The sequence below is a fragment of the Odontesthes bonariensis genome, chromosome 24, assembly GCF_027942865.1.
Source record: "Odontesthes bonariensis isolate fOdoBon6 chromosome 24, fOdoBon6.hap1, whole genome shotgun sequence".
NCBI lineage: Eukaryota > Metazoa > Chordata > Actinopteri > Atheriniformes > Atherinopsidae > Odontesthes > Odontesthes bonariensis.
In genome coordinates this window covers 9,606,157-9,627,982 of record NC_134529.1, presented here as the reverse complement: position 1 = coordinate 9,627,982, position 21,826 = coordinate 9,606,157, and the positions used below count along the sequence as shown (strand labels likewise).

The 21,826-nt window shown below is 39.1% G+C and overlaps 3 protein-coding genes across 5 annotated transcripts in view; 2 read left to right on the top strand and 1 right to left on the bottom strand.

Annotated features, from left to right (window-relative positions):
• Positions 1-99: 99 nt before the first annotated feature.
• ndufb1 (NADH:ubiquinone oxidoreductase subunit B1) lies at positions 100-2,014 on the top strand. Its single transcript, XM_075459240.1, has 3 exons — positions 100-181; positions 1,035-1,179; positions 1,836-2,014. The coding sequence occupies exons 2-3, from the start codon at positions 1,040-1,042 to the stop codon at positions 1,870-1,872; spliced, it is 177 nt and encodes a 58-aa protein (XP_075315355.1). The 5' UTR covers positions 100-181; positions 1,035-1,039; the 3' UTR covers positions 1,873-2,014.
• riox1 (ribosomal oxygenase 1) lies at positions 832-7,185 on the bottom strand. 3 transcript variants are annotated; one of them, XM_075459237.1, is made up of 15 exons: positions 7,053-7,185; positions 6,741-6,899; positions 6,464-6,612; positions 5,808-5,907; positions 5,277-5,390; positions 4,840-4,946; positions 4,657-4,764; positions 4,382-4,416; positions 4,087-4,265; positions 3,358-3,462; positions 3,140-3,281; positions 2,933-3,053; positions 2,696-2,795; positions 2,538-2,624; positions 832-2,282 (listed from the first exon to the last, which is right to left on the bottom strand). In XM_075459237.1, exons 1-15 carry the CDS (start codon positions 7,143-7,145, stop codon positions 2,223-2,225), a joined length of 1,659 nt encoding a protein of 552 aa, XP_075315352.1. In that variant the 5' UTR covers positions 7,146-7,185; the 3' UTR covers positions 832-2,222. The 3 variants fall into 3 exon arrangements, with proteins under 3 accessions (XP_075315352.1, XP_075315353.1, XP_075315354.1); XM_075459238.1 differs by having other exon boundaries at positions 6,464-6,609; XM_075459239.1 differs by having other exon boundaries at positions 6,464-6,606.
• A 1,440-nt stretch (positions 7,186-8,625) lies between these two features.
• The window catches only part of extl3 (exostosin-like glycosyltransferase 3), a 30,611-nt gene continuing 17,410 nt past the window's right edge, over positions 8,626-21,826 (top strand). Inside the window, exon 1 of the mRNA XM_075459887.1 lies at positions 8,626-8,831. The gene's annotated coding sequence lies outside the window, so the exon portion shown is untranslated. The remainder of the gene's footprint in view (positions 8,832-21,826) is intronic.

Sequence of the window (21,826 nt, the reverse complement as noted above, 5' to 3'; positions counted from 1 at the left end):
TTGAAGTTTATTTTATTTTTTGTATATTTTTGTTGCATAATAATCCACCTTGAATGCCGTGATATGAATAATGCTGTGCTGAATTTTATATTACCAGGATGTTGTTGCGCAGTTGGTAGAGTCCAATGTCCTTAGCTCAGTGAACGAGAACCTGAAGGCCACGGCTTACTGTTCACAGAAGGTAATTTTTTATTATTATTTTTTTTTTAGATATTCAAGCCATGTGTCTCTATATTGGATGAGTGTGTGTGCTCTTAAATCTTTATTTTGCTTAATATACACTAAGTTTTGATTGAAAAGCAGTTCTGAACCAAAACCTCACATCAATTGCTAATGCTAGTTAGCTAACAAGCTAGGTGCCGATGGCTGTGAAGGAGTTTGACAAGTATTAACTTTCAGTCTCTCGATACATTTTGTGAATACCTAAATGACAGCTACTCTATATTGTTTGAAGTAACCGTTTAGTTTGATAGAGATAGTTGTGTAACTAGTCATTTGTACTTTTGAACTAATTTTGTCTGTCGACTAAGCTATTTAAGGTTAAAACAAATGTTTAGCTACATACTCATTCAGTCATGTTTCATAGTTTTTACATGATTTCAAGTACGACCAGTCTGCTTAAGCTCAAAACTTAAGTTTTGTAAATGTAAGTATGATTAAGTTGAGTAATTTTAATGCAGATTTTATTTTTATTTTGGTTATTGATTCATACCAGCAGGTCTTGCAGAATGCCACCTCTTTCCATGGTTTTGAACCACTTTCCGATGATTTAAGGGTCTCCACTTACTTTTATAGTTATTTTAAGCGATAAAAAGCCTGGTCTCAAGTTCATTCTTGATGCCTGAATGTATTCAGAATTTATTATCATTTCCACCGTTCATTATATATACAAAGAGGTTACAGCAGTGCCTTATTCTGAACTAGAAATAGACTGTTTTGACTTTACAGTGGTTATTCAGTTAGTGTGAAGCACACACCTATCTAACTTTACATATAAAGGTTCAATCAGTGACTGTCTTTTGCATCTTTTGTAGGAACCATGGTTAATTTTGTCTCAGTTGCCCGTCAGTATGGGGCACACATATTCGTTCCCATGGGCTTTGTTATTGGATGGTACCTTGACAAACAACAGGATAAAAAGCTCACAGCTTTCAGGAACAAGAGTACATTGTACAGCAGGTAAGAAATGCAACTGGTTTCTGTGAAAAATCTCATTTAAATCAGTCGTGATGATGTTTGTTACTGTGCATGAATTTGATAATTCACTTCACTAGTTGTGCAGTTTCCTGCCACTTGATGTGCTCTGAAAAATCCTTTTATAAATTTTTTAAACGGATCATACCCTTTTGTCAGAAATGTGACTGCAGCTTTGCATTTTACCTTGTTCATCTGCTGCGTTCAACAATGCAGCATCAATACTCAGACTTGGAAAAGGTTGTTGAAGTTCAGTTACTTGGCAAAATATGTATTTTTTTCCTTAATCTCGAATGATTAAACATGGGAAAATTAGATTTTATCCTACGTAACTGAGGGTTTATTTTGAATGCAATTGCAATATTTTTTTTTACATCAGCTTCTCAACCATAACCTTTAATAAAGTATCTTTCATTCAGCAAACTCTGAGCATCAAGCTCTACTCAAACATTATTTCTGTACTTTGGTAGTCATGCATCCAAGAAAAGTAGACTTAAAGAAAAACATTTCGTTTTTGATTATGGTAGCAATTTTTCACGTCACCATTTCAAATAAAGCTGTGAAAAGGCTGACATGAGTTAGCTTGAATGAAGACAGTTTTATCCCAAATGACGTCTTGTGAAACGTTTTCTTCTGTGCAGGGAGCTGAAGCCTGGGGAGGAGGTGACCTGGACCTAGACGTTCCCCCTCTTGGAAAGACCGGTCACGTGTGGTGTGAATGACTGATGGGTGGTTCGCAAGTCACATTATTTAAGGAGACTCCCTTATCTCTTCTTTTGAGTTGTATCAACCAGTAATAAAACATGTACGTTCACGTCAATTTTCTACTGGTGATTTTTGGCTTAAATTCATGAAAGTTTGCCAATTTTAAAAAGGAAAAAAAAAAGTCTTGCTTAGTTTAAAAAGCTGAGCAGATTAAAAATTCTCAAATACATTTCAGTTTCAGAAGAGCCAATTGAAGACAACTTTCGAAAGAGTTGGTTTGCATTAATGTTCTTGTTTGCAGTCAGTTGGACTGAAGAATCCGACTACAGAGGTTCTGCAGTGTGGATAATCCCATTCTCAAAAAGCAGCTCAGCCAAAGCAATCTGGGGAGAGGGGAAAAAAATATATATATATTTAATCGTAAACCACCAATTTAAAAAAAAAAAAAAGCACAGCCTTTTTTAAATAAATTATATTAGGCTTAAGTCAATATGTTAAAACACTATGTTTACATAGTAATAGATCAGAGGAAAGGATGATGTCCTGTTCATTTCTAAAGTAGGACATGTAAACTGATCTCTGCCAAGAGGAAAAAAAAAACAAACACCAAATGACAGTATCTGACCGTAAAAACCTACCCTGTCCTGAGCAGAATTGCACGGCAAGCTTCCTACGGGCACAAAGTCAGGATATGAGTGGATCAGAAACTCAATGGCATCTGTGTGCTGAAATAAAAAGGCAAAATCATTAGAACACTGAAATGTGAGATTTGAAACACAAATGTGCAAATATCTACCTCTGTTTGTATTTCAAAACTCTTGGGCTCCTCTTTGTGGTAAACTCTGGAGTTGCCGGTGGTGTAGTACAGATGAACAGCGTCTCCATCACTGCATAACCTGGCAAGACAAAATTCCTGTGAGCCAAATCACTTGATTGTGTTTCTGCTCCAACAGGTTACTAAAGAAGGGGCTCTTGAATACAAACGGTTAATAAAATAAAATAAAATCACACCATTATTACTCAAGCTTCTTACCTTGCGCACGCTGCACGAAGCATTCTTATTCGAGTCTGGGTAGTTATGTGTAAACCCACATTCTTAACTTTTCCACTCTCCCACCTAATTGGTGTTCCTAGCACACTGCTGTTCAGTTCATCTACAAGTGATGGTAAAAAAAATAAATAAATGTTTAGAATTTGAAGCAATGCCTATCTCATACACTTTCTTCTTCTCACATTATACCTGGTGTGAGCATAGGAGGCAGGCAGTCATGGAGGAATTCTCTGGCTTTCTGGTCCACGGCAGCATCCACCGGGGCATAATTTGGTAGTTTCTTCATCAGATTCTCAATCCGAGCCAAGAATTTGACCCTGCGAAGGTCCTCCTACACAAGAACTTCACTCATTAGGAGGCAAGTGGGCTCATGATCGATAAATTAAAAGTACTTCAATAATAATGACCTTGTCGGAGTTCTGTATTCCCATGTACGTCAGGTATTCCAGAGGTAAACCTCGTCTGAACTCCACATCTTCCTCCATCGCTATTTCTAAAGCCGCAGGAACAACCTGAAAAATGAGTCAGAAAGAGTTTAAAGATATCTCTGTGAGTGTAACCTGTTAACTGTTAAATGATGGCTGATGCCACCTATTGGGCCATTATCTACATGGCAGAGTCGACACCAACTTCATTTTCTATTTGATTCAAGATGGATCTGGTTAGGGATATTTCATTTTCTGCACCAACATTGCTCGAATGAAAGAGGAGACCTAAATTTTCACAGATCTACATAAGGCGTGTTTGAAGAAAAAAAATAAAATAAAAATGGTCTTATGGTCTACTAAAACCTTTATTTTGAAGCTTCTGAACAATAAAAACCTTCAGCCTTTATTGTAAATGGCTGACTATGCATTTATGTTCATACATTTTTTATTTTTTTTTAAATGTATAATTTGTATGAATCTGGAAAAGGTTAATGTTTACCAGATATCCAGAGTATTAAACTTTTCAGACTGAGCAACTTTTACATGCTTTTCCCCTTCAAGCATAATGACACGTGAGTGTGATTTATCAGGTTTCATAATCTTTTTTATCTGCTTCAGTAGCTGAGAAATTAAAGGTCTTTTGCCTACTCTGAAATTCGGTGAATTATCTGGTCTTTTCCTGCAACAATGACGGTGGGACTGTCCTACCTTCAGTAGCAGATCCCCCCAGCTGTTCTTCTGGAAAGAGGAAATGGTGATGTGCAGAGAGTGCGTGTCGGGTAGGCAGTTGCCCTGATGGATGAATCCTCGAGGAAAGTAGAGGAGATCCCCGGCTTCCAGCACCACGTCCAGGATCGGCTTCCCGATCTCTGACTGTTTGAAGTTGGCTGAAGGAGACGCACAAAGGAGTCACGTCAAATTTAAATATCTAAAACCCAAAGCAGGGTTTAGATATTAAGCAGAGGGAAACCCATGATAAAAAGACAAATAGATTTTTACTTACGACTTGAAAGCACAGGCAAGACCTCGTCTTCTGACCTAGAAAATGTCCCAAAAAATAATCCACAAACAAAACAAAACATTACATTTGGGTTTAATAGCTGTGCGCTAAAAATGGGGAGTCAATATGACTTAACCAAATCACTTTTACTTATATTTAACATGTAACTGGTACATTTATGACATGCTTACACAGGATCCAGCTTACCTTTGCTAAAAAGAAAAGATGAAAAGATCCGAGTTTAAAAAAAGAAAGAAGAAATATTTGACTTTTCTCACCTTGGGTTGTACACTCGCCAGTGTTTCTTCCCCTCCAGTTGAACCACGAAGGCCTCGATGTCATCATAATGCGGAGCAAAGCCTTGAGTCCCAGGGGGTGTCAGGTATCTGGTTGAAGAAAACACAAATTTAAAACCAAAACAAAGAGGTATGCAGAGACTGAATTTGAGCGCCACAACTTACACGTTGGCCCCCGCCATGCTGCCAAACTTCTCCTGGAGGATGGACAACGCGTTCCACACAGCGGAGGAGAAAGCCTGAGGATTCAGCATGCGGAGGGAGCAGCCACTCTGGGGACGGGAGATTTAACGATGACTACTAATCTGCAGGAGGCCGCTGTGCAGATGGGTCCCAGGCACAGGTAATGCACCAAATGGAAAATTACCTCTAGCTTAAAATATTTAAACAAATATATTGCTTAAGGTATGAATAAACATCTGACTTCTTCTTAATGAAGATTGTCCTAGAAAATATGAAAATGAGAGAAAACTATAATAACCCCCACAGAGAGTGCGAGTGCAGCTCATTTGCAGCAAAGGGCCCAATTATTCAGAATGCATCAGGATTGTGAGATTCACATTAGTTGAGTTGTTGGAAGCAATCACATGCCATTTACATACCTGATAGAAGTCCCACACAGTGAACGGCAGAGCTCTTCCAGGAAGATTGTGCGTTTCCCTCTTGTCATTGGTGTAGCTTGTGACATCCAGATTCACCCCATACTGAACATCCTCCTTAAATCAAACAAGAACTTTCTAATTATAGTTTATTATCAACTTTAATTCTTTCCTAATATCATAAGGAAATAAATAACAACATACCTGTCTGGACATTTAGTCATTAGAAATTAATGTCTCATCACTGGTGACCCTTTGGCATAATAAAGCTTTTTCTGACTCTTATAATAGTGGAAGACAATCCTTGAATCTGGTATTTACTCAGAAGGACACGTCTTCTAATAAAACAGTGTGCATTTATTTTTTTAACCTGAAGGTTTTCAAAAATAATAAAATAATAATTCCCCTTCATATTTTAAGATAAAGTAAAACTGCTTCATTTTTAAACCTCTTAAAACAATAATCATCCTTATGTCCTTTTTTTTTTCCCCTCTTAAATTTTAAATAGAACACTACATGGTTTCAGACTCTTACCTCTCTTAATATGCGATCAAACTCAGCTGTGGAGAACAGCCCATTGTAATAATCTGGATTCTTGCGTGTAACGAAAATGGGCTTCTTCTCCCATGTTTCCCTTTGGAAAGAGGGAAAAAAAACAATACACAGTAAATTAATTATTCATTTAAATGTAGTGCAGGGCTAAGGCTGCTGCTGCTAAAATAATTAATTTGATTGTGCGGTCTTTAACACAAACTGTTTTATTCAATTTCAGACTAAAACTTTGTGATGCAATGTAGTTGGTGGGAAAACAGTCAATTCTTGCAGAAGAAAAAGGATCCAAGTGACTTTGAAAAGCACCTCCATCATAGCATCTCCAAAAAGGCAGGTTCTGTATAATATATTTATGGTATGTATATTTCCTTTTTGCATTTTGTCTCCCTAATTATTTAAGTGTATTGAAATAGGCATGTTCATTTGTCCATTTTCAAATTAATTCCCGATAATGGCAGTTTTAGTCCTCCATACCTACACACTGCTGCAGATCAAGTAAACCAAGTAAACCATTGGGGTAAAGTGAATCTAAAGCTGAGACATCCAAAATAACAACATTTCACATTTAACAGCTCAGGGGAACCGAGGAGATGAGTTGTTTTCAAGCACATAAATAATGAGTTGGCCGCAGACTCTACCTGAAAAAGGTCTTGGCAGGAATGGGGCTGATGAGCCACTGAAACAGCTTGCTCGCTCTTTCCCTGCTATTGTTGACCCTTGCCAGCTCTGTCAGCACAGCATCTAAAGACTTTCCAACAACACACTCCTCCTCCACCACCTCCTGCTTCTGAAGAAAGACACTCCATTAGGCTTTTAAACGCACTACAAACATTTCAGAGAAAAACAAAGACACAACTTATTTACAATAACTTTAGGGGGATAATATGCTGACATTGTTTATGAGCAGGTACGCACATGTTCATCTGCTGTTGCCTTCAGGTTCTCCTCTCTTTGCGCAGCCTTTAGCAGCTTCTTTCGCGTCTTCTTCTTCTCGGCTCTCATTTGGGCTTTTGATGCGTAGACTTTAGCGGCTGTAGCCCCATTATCATTTTTCTTTTTCTTCTTCACTTCCACCTAATAAAATATACAGCATCATGATAAACAGTCGTGATGCGTATGGTCTGGGGAAAATGTGCAGATGAAGAGGAGGGAGCTGATCGTAAGAAGCTGTCTTACAAATCTTAATGTCGGGCTTTAAATCAACATCTAAAACCTCATTTTAAATACCTGCAGTGGGGGCTTCTTGGCGGGAGGAAGATTATCTGACTGGAAAGTTTGATATAGCGCAAAAGCAGACATGTGTTGTCTCTCCATTTTCATGCTGATACGACATCAACATGCGACCGCTGCCGCAGCCTCTTTTTCTAAGGCTAATTTGTTGTATAATGGACTCACTACCGCCACCCACAGAGCGCCACTGTTAGCTGCAGGCTGTCAAGATCGTTTTTATCACACACCAAAATACAAAGCGACAACCTATAGTGAAAAAAAACAGAGGAAATTCTATATTATAATATTGCATTATAAACATTCTTACATTGATATGAGAGCTATTTATTTACTATATTTATTCACTGACCTATTTTGCAGTTGTGTACATTCATTAACATATTCAGTTTTTACTTTTTCTTCTATCCATACATCTAATGTTCTAATGTTTCCTTATCATAGACCAATAAGATTTGTGGAATATTAATATGATTCTTCACTCAACACAATTCTGTAGCTTTTTAGGACTAGAGGTGTGTTGGTGCTCAGATAGGAGAGGTTGTTTTTAATGCTCCATAGCATTTATATGTCAAATTTAGTTTGTATGAAAAACGATATTTACAAATTATGTTTGATTTATCAGTTGTTTGGCTTATTTTTCTTATCTTTCTCTAATGTCTGGTTAATATTAACGTTTAGGTGTATACACACAATAAGGCAAATACATTTTTGGTGACACTGTCGATACTATCAAAGAGGCAAGTCAAATTCAAATCCATCCATCCATCCATTTTCTATACCCGCTTAATAAAAAAGCTTAATAAGTTTTTGGACAGTGGGAGGAAGCTGGATTACCCGGAGAAAACCCACGCATACACGGGGAGAACATGCAAACTCCACACAGAAAGGCCTCAGTCGGGAGTTGAATCTGGAACCCTCTCGCTGAGGCGACGGTACTAACCACCACACCACCGTGCAGCCCCAAATTCAAATCAATAAAATGAAATAAAGCATATAAACAACAACTTTGAATCAGGTAATTTGCTATATGTCTGTTATATACATGTATATATGTAGTTTTTGTCCTTTAAATGTCTGTAAATCAGGGGAGAAAGGGTACAAGAAATAGCCCAAGGAGACATCTTAAAATAATGAATTTGTTTAAAACAAGAACATGGAAACAAATAAATTCTTTCTCATTTAATTATCCAATTAATATGAATTGATTTCCTTCAAAGTAAATTACAAGAAAATTAACAATTTGAGGTATAAGCAAAAAGGTGAATCTCTGTGACATGTTTGATCAGTTTATGAAGTTGACCTTTCATCATTCACGCTACAACTTTTGGAACCATTTCAATAACCTGTTTGACCTGCAGTAGAGAAGCAAGTTCAATGTAACAGTCGTGTTTGAAGAGGAAAAGTTGTACATTTCTGTCATTCAGTACTCCAAACGTTGTGATTTCATGTAAAAGTAGACGGAATCCACATTGAGCAGCAGGGGGCGCACTTTCCCCGTCTTTCTTCTACGGTTCAACTTGGCGGAGCTCGCGCTCGCAACATCGTTTCCCACAATGCTTTGCTGCGTGCAGTCGGTGCTGTTTGTCCAGCCGTAGCTCCAACAATGCAGCTTTTAATGGTGCTGTGAGCGCTGCGAGATGGAAACGCTGCAACACCGCAGGCTTGTCCGGAGTCCATAGTCGTACACGTTCAACACTGAGAGATTTCTACTGTTTGTCAAACATCACAGACGGATTTTTCCCAGTTTTCAGGACAACCTGGACCCTTCTGGTGGGGGTGAGTAGCCTCTCAAGCTAACGTAGGTTTGCCAGTGGAGTTCAGAGCAAATACATTTTGTTATGACCACTGCTGGCTAGCAGGCTAGCTAATTGGCCAGATGAGACATATGGCCCCTGGTGTCTTTTCTCTGCACCCGCCTGTTATCTTCAGCAACTTTGTGTCCTGTCGTTGTTAGCCTATAGAGGTATATTATTATTTTTTATTTGGTCTGAATTAGAGGGAAAAAAAAGCAGTTTGGTGCATTTTTTTAGCCGCTGCAAGCCAGGAGTCTGTTTTGCGTTGATGTTGGTTGAAGCACACGTCAACTCTGCCGGTGTAGTTGATGCTGCTGTAGCGTGTTGTGGTCTGGTTTAAACCACTTTGGATACACCCAAAAAAATATTTCGATTCCGAAATGATTATATTAGTCAAACTTGCATCCCTGAAACCTGCCACCCCTTTAGTGCGAGTTGAATGCCACGCCAGTAAAATAAGAATAATAACTTACTGTGAGCTGCTCAATAGGTCTGTTTTAAAAGTAAGTAAACTGTCATTACTGCTACTACTGTTGCTATCGGTTATGTTTTATATCTTTTTATGGCAACAATGTTTAAATTTATATCCATTGACAGCTATATTCTGTGTTTAACTCAGTTATTCACTAATGACTCGTGTTAAGGCGGTTTTAAGAATGAAATTATGCAGTTTTTGGTTTATTTTGGTATAAACTTACCATTTATGTGTTATTCAACTGCCCACCCATATAAAAGAATGATATAGATAGGATACAGAAAGTCGACGTCTGAAATTAAGCATTTACTAAAGACCATGAATCTGGAAACAGTTTTTCCTCATCTAGATTCAAACACGCACGCACACACACATATACACGCACACACACACGAGCACACACGCACACACAGCGTGCAAACATTTGACCTTGTCCAACAAAAACATTTTCAGATTAATTTAATTTCTTCATGCACACATAAATCCTAATTGACCTCTTGTCATGTTGTCTTTGCTATCACGCACATCTGCACATGGCAGATTATTCTCAAGTTACGTAGATTCAGCATTACCCAGAAGTTCCAAAAATAGCTGAGCATTGTTACTTCAGAGTTTTTTCCCCATGACATTAACAGTATGGTAAATAATCATCCAATGAAGGCGCAACGCTCTGCATGCTTTCCTATTACAGAGAATACAAGTGCTTGTACGGTGATTAAGTGGGAATCCTTAGTCTGTCATCAGGTGTTACACCTTTACAACAAGTCTCAGTAACCAGAAAACCAGTTTTCCTTACATTCTAAACCCACCGGTGGTTATTTCAGTTGTGCTTTGTTAGTTGTTGACAGTAGGCTGGAAGGTCCATTTGTTTGGGATAAGGTGCCTGCACGAGGATGTTTTAGTGAGATCAATCAACAGCTCATTGACATTGAGTTGAACATTTTCAGATTGTACTTTCTGCCTCTCTTAGTGTGAAACTTTGTGGGAAAGCAAAGTTGCTGAGCATGTGCAGAATCAGAGTCTTGAATCTGATGATTCAGAGAAACCTGCAAATGAGAACGCAGGGAAGGGTTTTTTATGAATCTCGGAATATATCCAATGCTAAATTATTAGCATCCGTATTTTACCGTGCGTCTTTTTTGCCATGATCATACTATCGGAACAAAACTATGACCGCGAGAGATGATATCTTTAAATTTCCAGTTAAAATAGAATAATATGTGTTATCAAGCAGCCTTTTTTTCGTCATTTAGCTAGGATTGAATTGGATCACAGTGTGAATTAACATGCACTACAAAGGTCAGCAGTTATTCCACTGTGAATAAGGATATTGATCCTTTTTTTTCTGGAGACTCACTGCCACACTTTCTCTGAATGATTCTTTTCTTCTTGTGGTCGTATTTAGCAGCAATCGACATCAGAACAATGGGAAAATCAACATTTCATTACAGCCAGTAACGTTGTTTTTATCTGTTGGCATGATAGATAATAAAGGAGGGAGATCTCGCATGCTTTCAACTTTTGTGCTTGTATATGTCTAAAGAAAAGAGGTGCGGATGTTTTCAAAGTGACCATATGTAGTGATGTCACTGTCCTCGGTTCTTTTTCTTCTCTTTTTTTTTTTCCTTTTAAACTTCGCAGCTGAATTGTTCTCACCAGACATTTTGACACATCGCAGCACAAGGAGCACAGCAGAGTTCTGCACATGCTGGCTTGTTGCTTTGGCTCGCTGAAATTTTTCATTAACATTATAAGTTACACCTGTGATTTTCCTTCCTGCTGTCACGAGCCAAAACGTCCGAAGTGAAAAGACCCAGCATGGTTAGAGAAGATGAGGTCTTTTCTGGCCAAATATTAAGTTTGGTTTGGCTTTAGACAATCCAACACTGAAGTGTTACTTGTAGACTTTTTACTCACATCTGTGCTTGTTTTGTCATGACATGCCTTCTGTGAGAGGGGTTCATTGGTGTATGAGCTAAAGGTGATGTTTGTTAATTTTTCAAAGTTAGGCGTTACCGTGTCTAAGATCAGGTTCGTAACCTCGGAGTGTTGATGGACTCAGATCTGACTTTCAGCAGCCACATCAAAGCTGTCACCAAGGCAGCTTTTTACCATCTCAGAAACATCAACAGAATTAAAGGTTTCCTCTCCCAAAAAGACCAGGAGAAACTCATCCATGCATTCATCTCCAGTAGACTCGATTACTGTAATGCTCTTTTAACTGGACTTCCCAAAAAGAGCATTAAACATCTGCAGCTCATCCAGAACGCTGCTGCTAGAGTTTTAACCCGGACTAAGAGATCTGAACACATCACACCAGTTTTAATATCTTTACACTGGCTTCCAGTCAGTCACAGAATAGATTTTAAAAGCCTGCTGATGGTTTACAAATCCCAGAACGGTTTAGGCCCAAAATACATCTGTGATATGTTCAGAGAATATAAACCCAGCAGAGCTCTTAGATCCAAGGACTCAGGTCAGCTGGTCCAGTCCAGAGTCCAGACTAAACATGGAGAAGCAGCATTTAGCTGTTATGCTGCTAACAAGTGGAACAAACTGCCAGTGGAGATTAAACTTTCAGCAAATTTAGACATTTTTAAATCCAGGTTAAAGACATTTCTGTTCTCATGTGTCTATGCATGAAATATCTTTTAACTTATCTAGACTGTTGCCTGTTTTTAAATTCATTTAAATGATTTTATTTGTTTCTTTTTATATTCTTTTATGTATTTTTAATGCTTCTTGCACTCCCTGCTGCAATGCTTTTATTTTATGTAAAGCACTTTGAACTGTTTGTACATGAAATGTGCTATATAAATAAATTTGATTTTTTTTTTATTTTGATTAATTCAACTAGATTTCAGTTAGACCTGACATTTAGCTGTTGCTCAAAGTTGTTCATATCTTGTCAGAAATTGCAATAAATTCCGATTGATTTCCATCTAAAGAAATGTCTGACTAATGCTTCACTACAACACTAACATTACACCTTCTTGAAGGATTTAACAGTCAACATTTTTTTTTTTTTACAGGAAATTGTAGCGATAATGAGGTTACATTTGTACAACAAGAAATTAGAAATATATTTCTTACCGCACTCTATTTACAACAGCTTAATGGGATTTTTCTTTCACATCACTTGCCTTGTTATCAACAGAGCAAACGTATGAGTCATGTTATTCCTCTTTTTGTTTATATGTGCTCTTAAGTCTTATGGAGAAATGTAATCCTGGCACCAAAGTTTAAGGTTTGGGTTAGGCAGGGGTGACTATTCTTAGATTGAAATAAGTCCGTATTTATTTCAGTGAGACTCTCTTACTGGGATTAAAGTGACGTAACAGCTAATTCTAGACTGGTCTAACACTGTACCAAGTTAAAACATCATGGCTCGTTAATGGAAGCTGCCATTTTGGGCAACAATTATACAAAATGTGACTTGCATTGTACCCAACTATTTATCAAGTCACGCTTATGTATAATTCATTTTTAAAACAACACGAGTTGATCAAAGTGATGCACAAAATAAAAAATATATGATGACTGCAATATAACACCGGAAATAAAAGCGCAAAATAAGATGTGAAAATGTTTTAAAACTGAGGGGACAGTGACGTTTACAGTGTGAACAGAAGACCATAGAGACCAAATGGGTATTTAAAGATAATTTATTGTGTTTGAGGGTGGGGGCAGGTCTAATCTGAGGTGGTAGACTGCTCCACATGTTGGGGTCAGCTGCTGCAAAGGCTTGATCACCTCTAGTCTTAAACATTGTTTTAGGCACACAGGAACAACTGACAGGATGACGGGCCGGAGTGCAGAGATAAAGTCAGAAATAATTGCATAAGGCCTCAAAGCACGTCGACGCGTTTTTGAGACGCACCAAATGACCTCATGTGAGGTGCCTTTGATGGACGTGGTGCTCTGCAGCAGCAGCTTGACGTGATGCACGATGGTCTTGAAGCTAATCTTTCTGGTTGCACCAGCTGAGAACTGCATCTGTAACAACACAACTGCACTGACACACATGTTGTGTGATGCATTTTTAGTCTTAGAATTTCACATCCGGCGTCTCCTGTGGTTAGGCTATCTCTCCCAAAGGGGATGTAATTTATTTTCTCTCTCCTTCTTGCAGTGCATTTTCTAAACATATGGGCTCCATGCTCTTTAGTTTACCTTCCCGGCAGGGAAGCTGTAAAAACAGTTAAGTTCAAGAGTTACTGTCTTGTCCCTGTAAGAGAATGGATGCCTATAGGGATCGTATTTTCTTTTCACTCTCCAGGTAAAATGATTTGATAGTATTCTCAAGCTTTTCATCCTCAGGAAACAAATGAAGATGCAACCTATGAGAGTTTTGCTGTAGCAGGTATTCCCTTTTGATCACCCTTCGTTTTGTGCCTGTGAAATGTGGCAGACCTGACTGCAGTGTTTTCATTCTGCAGCTCTTAAGATGTGTGCAGTTCACGGTGAGCATCAAACTAGCCGCTGTCAGCAGAATTTGCACAAAAATGCACCTTTTGTTAAGCTGGTTGGTCAATTGTTTTGATGTGATTTGATGGAACGTCTTTACAAACTCTGTAAGTTGTGTACGTAATTAACTTCTTTAATGCAACCCCTATTTCTGTATAAAGTCATATCTTTTTTACAAGCCAGAGTGAGAGGGTTAGAACATTAAAGCTTGTTTATTAGTTGCCGTTGTAGTGATGACGATCTCGATACGATTTAAAATGAAGCCACTGTGTGTGAACGTGAAATCTGTCTAAAAGGTTAGGACATCTTGTTCTGGATGTTTATTGAATAACAGGAGGTTGTTTTGTTAGGAGCAGGCAAGAGATAAATCAATTGCATGACTGAAATTTCTCTCAAAAACAGATGCAGCAGTTTGTAGCTGTGTGAGAGGAGAAAAATACAGAGAAAAGAGATGGATGGCAGGTGTAGTTTTAGTTTTGGCCCTGTAAACAGATAGTATTTCAACGTGCTGCGCTTGCTAGTCAATCAGTAGTACTTTATCTATAAATAATTTCCTGGGAGTAAAATTACCTTTTAATAACTCTTAATTACCCATATGTCCCCATGAGGCTCAAGGTAAGTACTATCTGTGATTTTATTTGTTTGGAGATCTGTTTTGTTTTAAACAATTCACACCAAAGTGCACACTTTTGTGAGGCATCACTTTATTTTTCATACACTTGATTAATCCACGGATCAGTGCCCCGTACACATTTCAGCTGCTCGTTGTCATTGACACGTCGGGTGACTGAGAGAGCTTTAACAACATGACTTAAAGTAGTGTGAATGCCCTACGTTGCCACTCTGGTTCAATCGGTTTTGGGGTGGTAGACTGCAATAATTCTCCCACATCAGGGGCTAATCACCCTGGCTCCCCTCCCACAATCCATCAGTGTCTGGAGGATGAGGCTTGCGGGGTTCTGGCAGCTGTTGTCGGGCTGAGTCGATCTGTTATGGTTCATGCCAGCCCGCGCAGGAGGGGGAGAGGAAGAGCTCTTGGGAGGACGCGGCAAGTAGGGCTGCTGCCGCTGCTATGGCAAGATAACGAGGACTTATAAGTTCGTAGGGCAGGATGTTTCGTGCTGGTGTGCTGCTTTTGCTGCTTCCCTCTGCTACTCTACCCTGTATATAGCAGGGAAGAGTCATGTTTGAAAATGCTTCACTTTAATTAATTAAATGTACAATAACGTTTTTTTAAGGTTTCGAAATTAAAGTGTCAACCTTTTCAAAATGTACCGCTTCACATCTGGACAGAAATTTCTGTAACTCTGAACGTATTTTACAAACATCAGCAAAAAGATATACTGCATGTCGACACTGGTCATATCTGGGGGACAAGGATGGCGCCTAATGGGTTCTAATCACTTTAGGTTCAGTGAGATCTTGGCTATTTTTCCACATGATTATCATGGCGTACTAACTAGTCCTATTTTTGGATTTATCCCAATTGTTTGATACTGCAGGGCTGGCACAGAGTGGTGTTGATGCTGGGAGAGGGGATTGGCACAGACCTCACAATTAGGCTCAGTCGTCAAAGCAAATATTTAGTCATACTTCCATTTGCAGACTGCTCGGATTGCATGGCTGCTCTCAACTTTCCAAGGGCAGACGGAGGGGAAGAGCAAGCTAACTTGCTTACTGTGATTATTTGTTGGTGTCATACCATACAGAGAAAACATTTAACCTGAAAGTGGTTAAAAAAATGGTTGTGGCCGGAAAAGCAGCAGACATGCTTGAAGACTCAAATGGGCGTTAGAAAATATCTTGGTTATATCTAGTGACAGTAATTGTGGCTGTGTTCCATTTAGTTTGGTCACAACACCTCGGCTCTCACCTGAAGAGCCTATTTAGGGCACATTGTCGTATTCATTGAAAACAAATTTGAAGCATTTGTTCAGTGGTGTGATTTTTGGATGCTTGTAGTGGGCAATAACAAATGACAGCAGCTGTTCCCATCTGAGGGTTCAGTGTCAGCACCACTGCTGATCTCTCATGTGTTGACAGATGATTATATTAGTCCCCCAATTGGCCTATCGAATGCTATAAAATACAGCCAAACATTTTTTTCAGGTTATTATAGTTTACACTGCTGCTTCACAGCACCTGCTTGAGGCTCCAGAGTTGGAGGTCCACTTATTATTAGTGACTTTGGGCGTATCTTTTTAAGAACACTAAGGCTTGTTTTGGGCTTGCTTTTATAGATTGTATTGCTTGTTTCTGTCACTGCCCCACCTCTGCCACAGTTTGGGGCTGAACAGGAGGACTGCAGTAAGAAGAAGACGCATTCTCCGGAAGAAGGAGAAAACTGAGTAGGTTAATGCTCTGTGCTTTGAGGGATATTTATAAGATTAAGACTTTAGACTGGCGCAAACGTTGCAGCTGCAAAGGGGGACATAATATGGGCATAAGTCATTAATCGGACTATGATCTATAACCATATGTAAAATGCATAATTTGAGCACTGTCTCTGTAAGATTGTGGTTAACAGTCAGAATTTTCTGCATGTACACATAGCTGCTGTGATTCCAAACTCATTCTGAAGTAGTGCAGTTGTGTGTATTGTCATATTCTCAATATCAAGGATAATCCATCCAACTCAGGGTAAATCTTAAGACACTCATATGAAATGTCAGTATAGCCAATAACACATCGAAATTATAACATTAGATTGCAACTGCAAGGAGGACAAAATGATTTAAACCAACCTTGGGTGAGTAGTTATTTATGCACAATGGATTTTCAAGCTTTTGAGACGTCATCCACTGCAGTAAAACGGTGCATTAATATTGTGAAACAGAGTTAAGAGCAGAGGTCACATGTAGCCAAGGCAGAATTTAAGAGTAGCGGTGTCTCTGCCAGAGGTGACAGCCACAGCGCCACATATCTGCATGTGATAGCCTTTTATGCATAGAGCCAAGCTGAGGAGAATAGGCCCACAGTCAGAATGCACTGAACACTTGTCTGGATTGGCAGATCGAAGACATATGACAAATAGGGTTCTTGTGCTAATTAACACTGATCATTAACATTTGCAAGAGGAAAAAAAAAAAAGGGATCTTGAGTCTTAAGATATAATTGCCAGTCAGTGCAAGCCAAGTCATGTTGCCTTCTTGCTCTTATCAAATCGTCTTATTACCTTTATTTGTTGCGTCACAGTAATCCAGCAGACATGTAAGTAGTACGGGTTTTATAATCAAACTTCGTCAACAAAGCACGTCTCCTTAAAATACTTGTGCTTTCCTTTAATTACATATAGAAAGTCAGGATTTGGTGGATGCTGTGCCTTACTGAACATTATTAAACATTACCTTCGATGTTGCCATTGTGAGACAAAGAAAGAGGTTTCTTCTGACTCACGAGAGCCCCCCCGCAGCAGTGAATTTGACACGTATTCAATCAGTTTCCACTCTGGAATACAAAGACTTTTCCCTTTTTTTTCTGCCCTCATTCTGTTTCTGTCTTGAAACTCTGAAGTTCCCATGGTTATGACAGCTGGATTCACTTCGCTCCAAATAAAAAGTGATTGTAGCCCAGTCGACTAATTATGGAAGAGCGTTTGCTTCAGAATTGGGAGATCTCTACGTGCAAGATGTCCTGAGCTCTTGATTAATGAGAGGACTGTGATTTAATTAAAAATCTGTGCAGCTAAGACATATTTGGCAGTGCACCTGTCTGGAAAATGTGAAACAATCTGTAGCTCACTGAACAATTTGACACACTTTTTCATGACAGTTCGTCTGATGTAAGATTAGTAAATAGAGTATAGGTAGCGAAAAGCACAGGACTAAACAAATGTCGAGAGGCCATATCAAAGCACACCACATAGCAGCCAGAAACATTTAGCAGATATCCAAAAACTGGTTTAAGTTTCTGTTTTGGGTGCTGCTTTTCTTGGAGGAAAGAGCACCGTATTAAAGGCCTTTTTGTAGCCCTAGACTCTTCTGACACATCTCTGACTTTGGTAATTATGCAGATGCAAATGGTTAAATGAGAAGCATGTGGCAGCCTGTAATTAGATTTTTTTTTAATGAATGGGTCACATACCAGTTGCAACCATTCTAGTACCAAAATTCCCTCTGAAGAGTGAACACTAAACCTAACAATAGTGCTTCACAATGACAGGGGTGTCATGTAGAAGTTGTTCTGGTCCTGGGTCTGAGTTAGTGCCTTCTTTAGAACCAGTTCTCTCAGTATTAACTGATAAAGCACTGCTACGGCCACTGCACCAGCTCTTTGTTGTTGGTACTGAACAAAGAACTGTTTGAGGCAGGATTATTGTAACACTGATCGCAATATGACCAAAGCCAGTGAAGTGTCCTGTTTGGTTTTGATAAATAATAGAATAATAAAAAGAATATGTAGCTTCAGTATTGATGTGAAGTCAAAGCATCCTTGGAAACCCTTTCTAAACATTGTAGGATGTGTTTTTATATCACCTTCTAGCCATTATAAATCCAGCTCAAAACAGCGTTAACCTGTCTAATTTCTACCAGTTTTTATTAATACTGGTCAGCGTTTTTGATATTTAAATGTGCTGACTGTTGATACAAGCAAACAGTGAGGATAAACCGTCTCCCGGCACCTTGACAGAAATGCAGAATACACAAGATGGAGTGTTTAAACTACCTATTGGAGGAGATGTAATGACGTGGCTCTGGGGTGGCTGTCTGGGTGTAGAAAAGCAAACCAAAAGGTTTCAAAGTGTAAACTACTGTGGGATATTTTTGGATGAAATGCTTCTTTCAACTGTGGTTACTGAAAGTTTTTTTTGTTAGTTTTCGTTTCTGTTTGACATTAAAGAGACTGACACAAATTGTCAATAAATTGGTAGGTGAAATCAATCAATACCGGCTGCTCATTAGTGATATTATATAAAGAAATCTGATTTAATATTTAGATCTATATATTAAGTCTTTATCATGTGCAAAAGACCAAATAAATCTAAGTACTTTTTTTTTTTTTTCTTTTTTTTTTACAATGTTTTATGCGTCAACGAGGGTCGGACCAGTTTGGACATGAACAAACAGAAACCGTCGACTTTCCTCTACATGTCTATGAAATGTGGATTTGTTTCATTTTTGTCAAAATAGATCAAATATCTTCGGCTCTGATGTCAGCGGCACCTCCAACATCTCTGATCCGCTGTAGTCTTGTCAGCAACAGCCGGGTCAGATCCTTTGAGGGAGAGAGCAAGCTGCAACACACCCACACACACAAATATCACAGAAAATATATGTGTGTGATCACACATTGCACTATTGAAAGCCAGTGATGGTTTTTCTACAATCCCTGCACCTCGACACATTGTCGATAAAATGAAAACCATTTCACTTGTGTACGCTACATGTCACAGGCGGTCCAACTCTTCTGTGCTACAGCAGAAATTAGTTACTTTAGAAAGACATTTAATGCTTCAGACATTCAGCAGAGATGATGCACAGTGTCATTAACAATGCAGCTCGTAAGTAAATACAATTTATAAAATCTAAAAGTGTGACCTGCCCGTTAAAAAGAGGAAATGCCGGGGAAAATTTTCAAATGCTGCTTTTCATACCGCATCGAGAAGAATTCGTTTAGCTTCTCCCCAAGAGTCCTCTCATCGGGAGCCTCATGGCATGCATCTGGTTTTCAACATTGCAAATACAGAACGTTGCTCAGACAGATTAGCTGGTCTTTCCTGTCCTCCATAGAATGGCAACAGCAGCTGTAATGTATGTATTTTCCTTTCTTTGTAATAAACTTGATAATTTTGCCTCAAATAGTTTCATTTGGATTCTGGCAAAACTGGATGCATGTTTTCAGCTAACATTGGGCCTCATGCAAGAACCGTTCGTACGCACAGATTTGTTCTTAAATCATCCGTACGAGTGATTTAAGAGAATTTGCGCATTCACCAATGTTTTCGTATTTTACGTTTTCTTTCGGGTACGAACAGAATTCACGAGTGATCCAGACCCGTCGTAGGAGTTTCATAAAATAGTCCGCTGTTATTTCAATCAAGTTTGCTTGACTAATGGATTGTATATTTAATTACTTTGAAGAAAACCCAAACCCAAACCCAAACCCAAACCCAATTCCACCACACGTCCAGGTCCTCACCATCCTTGGATTTTTGCGCTCCCCTTGGTCATCAAAACTCTCATCAGTTTATCACCCATGGTACATCAAATTCCCATAAACCGCTGTCCAACAAGTACAAATTAAGAGGAACTTTCATGCCGTGGCTGGACTGCCAATCATAATTGGAGCACGAGACACATATACGCATCAAAGCACCCGTGCCATTGTGCAGTGCACTGAGCTGAAGGCCAGGTGGGTCCCGTAATTCCACTGCTGACACCGCTAAAAATGACAGATTTTCCTTTTTGGATCTCTGAAAGCAGAACTTCAATCTCAGAGCGCCTAAAGTTGTTCTTTTTGCGCCTTGATGCCATTCTCATGACTCAACACTTCCTGGCACAGGAGCGAGGAAGCACAGACTTATATGGTATAATTTAGGGCGTGGAGTATGCAAATCTACTATCCTCGTGCACGTGCACTTAGATACGCACGAGTGGGATTCATCATTTCCGCAGGTCGTTTACACACTTTTTCCAAAGTTAAGAGCATTTGTTGAATCTGACGTGGCGTGTTCGTACGAGACCTTCTTACGAAAAAAGTAAGAGAAATTTAGAATAAAAATACGAAAATGTTCTTGCATGAGGCCCATTGTCCTCTGTTGTCTGGGAGGAGCAAAGTATAAGTGCTCAGAGTTTTTTGGAAAAATGAAAGATGATCTCAGTTTCTGACAAAAAAGGCCTAATGAAGATAAAAATGTTGGTGAATCTCAGTGTTTCTGAAAGCTGAGGCCAAGTAGAAAAATGTATGAGCTGTTGTGTGATGAGAAGGATGAGAGTTCTGTGTCTGTATGTCTGCTCTGACTGTAATTGGCTGTCACTTCCTCCATTCTCACCATCGCAGCGAGAGACTGGCTTTGCCTCACCCCTGCAGGGCAGCTCGTGTTGCAGCAGTTTAACAGCAGAGGGTCTATTGACAGATTAGCACTTGCAGCAAAGCCAGTGCGATCCATTTTGTTTATCACGCTCTCAGTCTTTGCAAACACTGAGCATGTTTACAGATTGGTGGACATTGGTGCTGCAGTGTTTTGGATACTATTTATGATCTTTGCATAACTGTTGTATCTGATTGAACTTCACTAGGCACTGAAAAGATTAACTTGTGTAGTCTTACAAGCACATAGGCACCTGTTTTTGAATGACTCCCCTGTGTAATCTTTGTCATATTGCAGAAGCTCTGGAGGTTGGAAGTTACCCAGGCCCATCTGTCATTATGAACTCATTCCTTCTCCCCTCTCTTTGCTGGGTTATCTCTCTCTGTCTCTTTCTTTCTGTTTAGCTGCATTTTTATTGGTCCCTGCCTGTGCAAGATGGTGTTTTGCAGAGTAATAAATACACATCTTTGTGATATTTGTTTTCAGATAACAAGATTTTCGATCTGCCTTTGCTCCTCTCTGTCACTCTTGCTTTTTTTATAAAGGTTGACAGATCCATATGTTTTGTACTCTGGTGGAAGTTGTTCTCATGGAAGGGCTCTGGGTCATCATCACAGCGATGCTCCTGACATTCAAATCCACTTCAGGGTCATAAGTTAATCGTTATTAGACAGTAGAATAAGGGCAAGCAGCTCTCATTGGGCCGTTTCCAGACCTGTGAGACAAGGTGTTATTCAAACATTACTTAACAAGTCTGCCCCAGTTGGATCAGTATGGCTAAGTATACACTTTTCAGAGATATTTTTCTGGGTTGTTTTCAGTGTGTAGACTAAATGGCTTATGTTGTTGATGTAGGTGATATTAATAAGAAAGGTTTATTTTGTGGCGGAAAGTAGCTATGACTGCGATTATCATGGCAGATTCCAATTTCTTTAAAAGTCTGACCCCCTGATTCCATTTATTTCTAACACCTACAACTGCCTGTAATTGGTAATTCAATGGTATG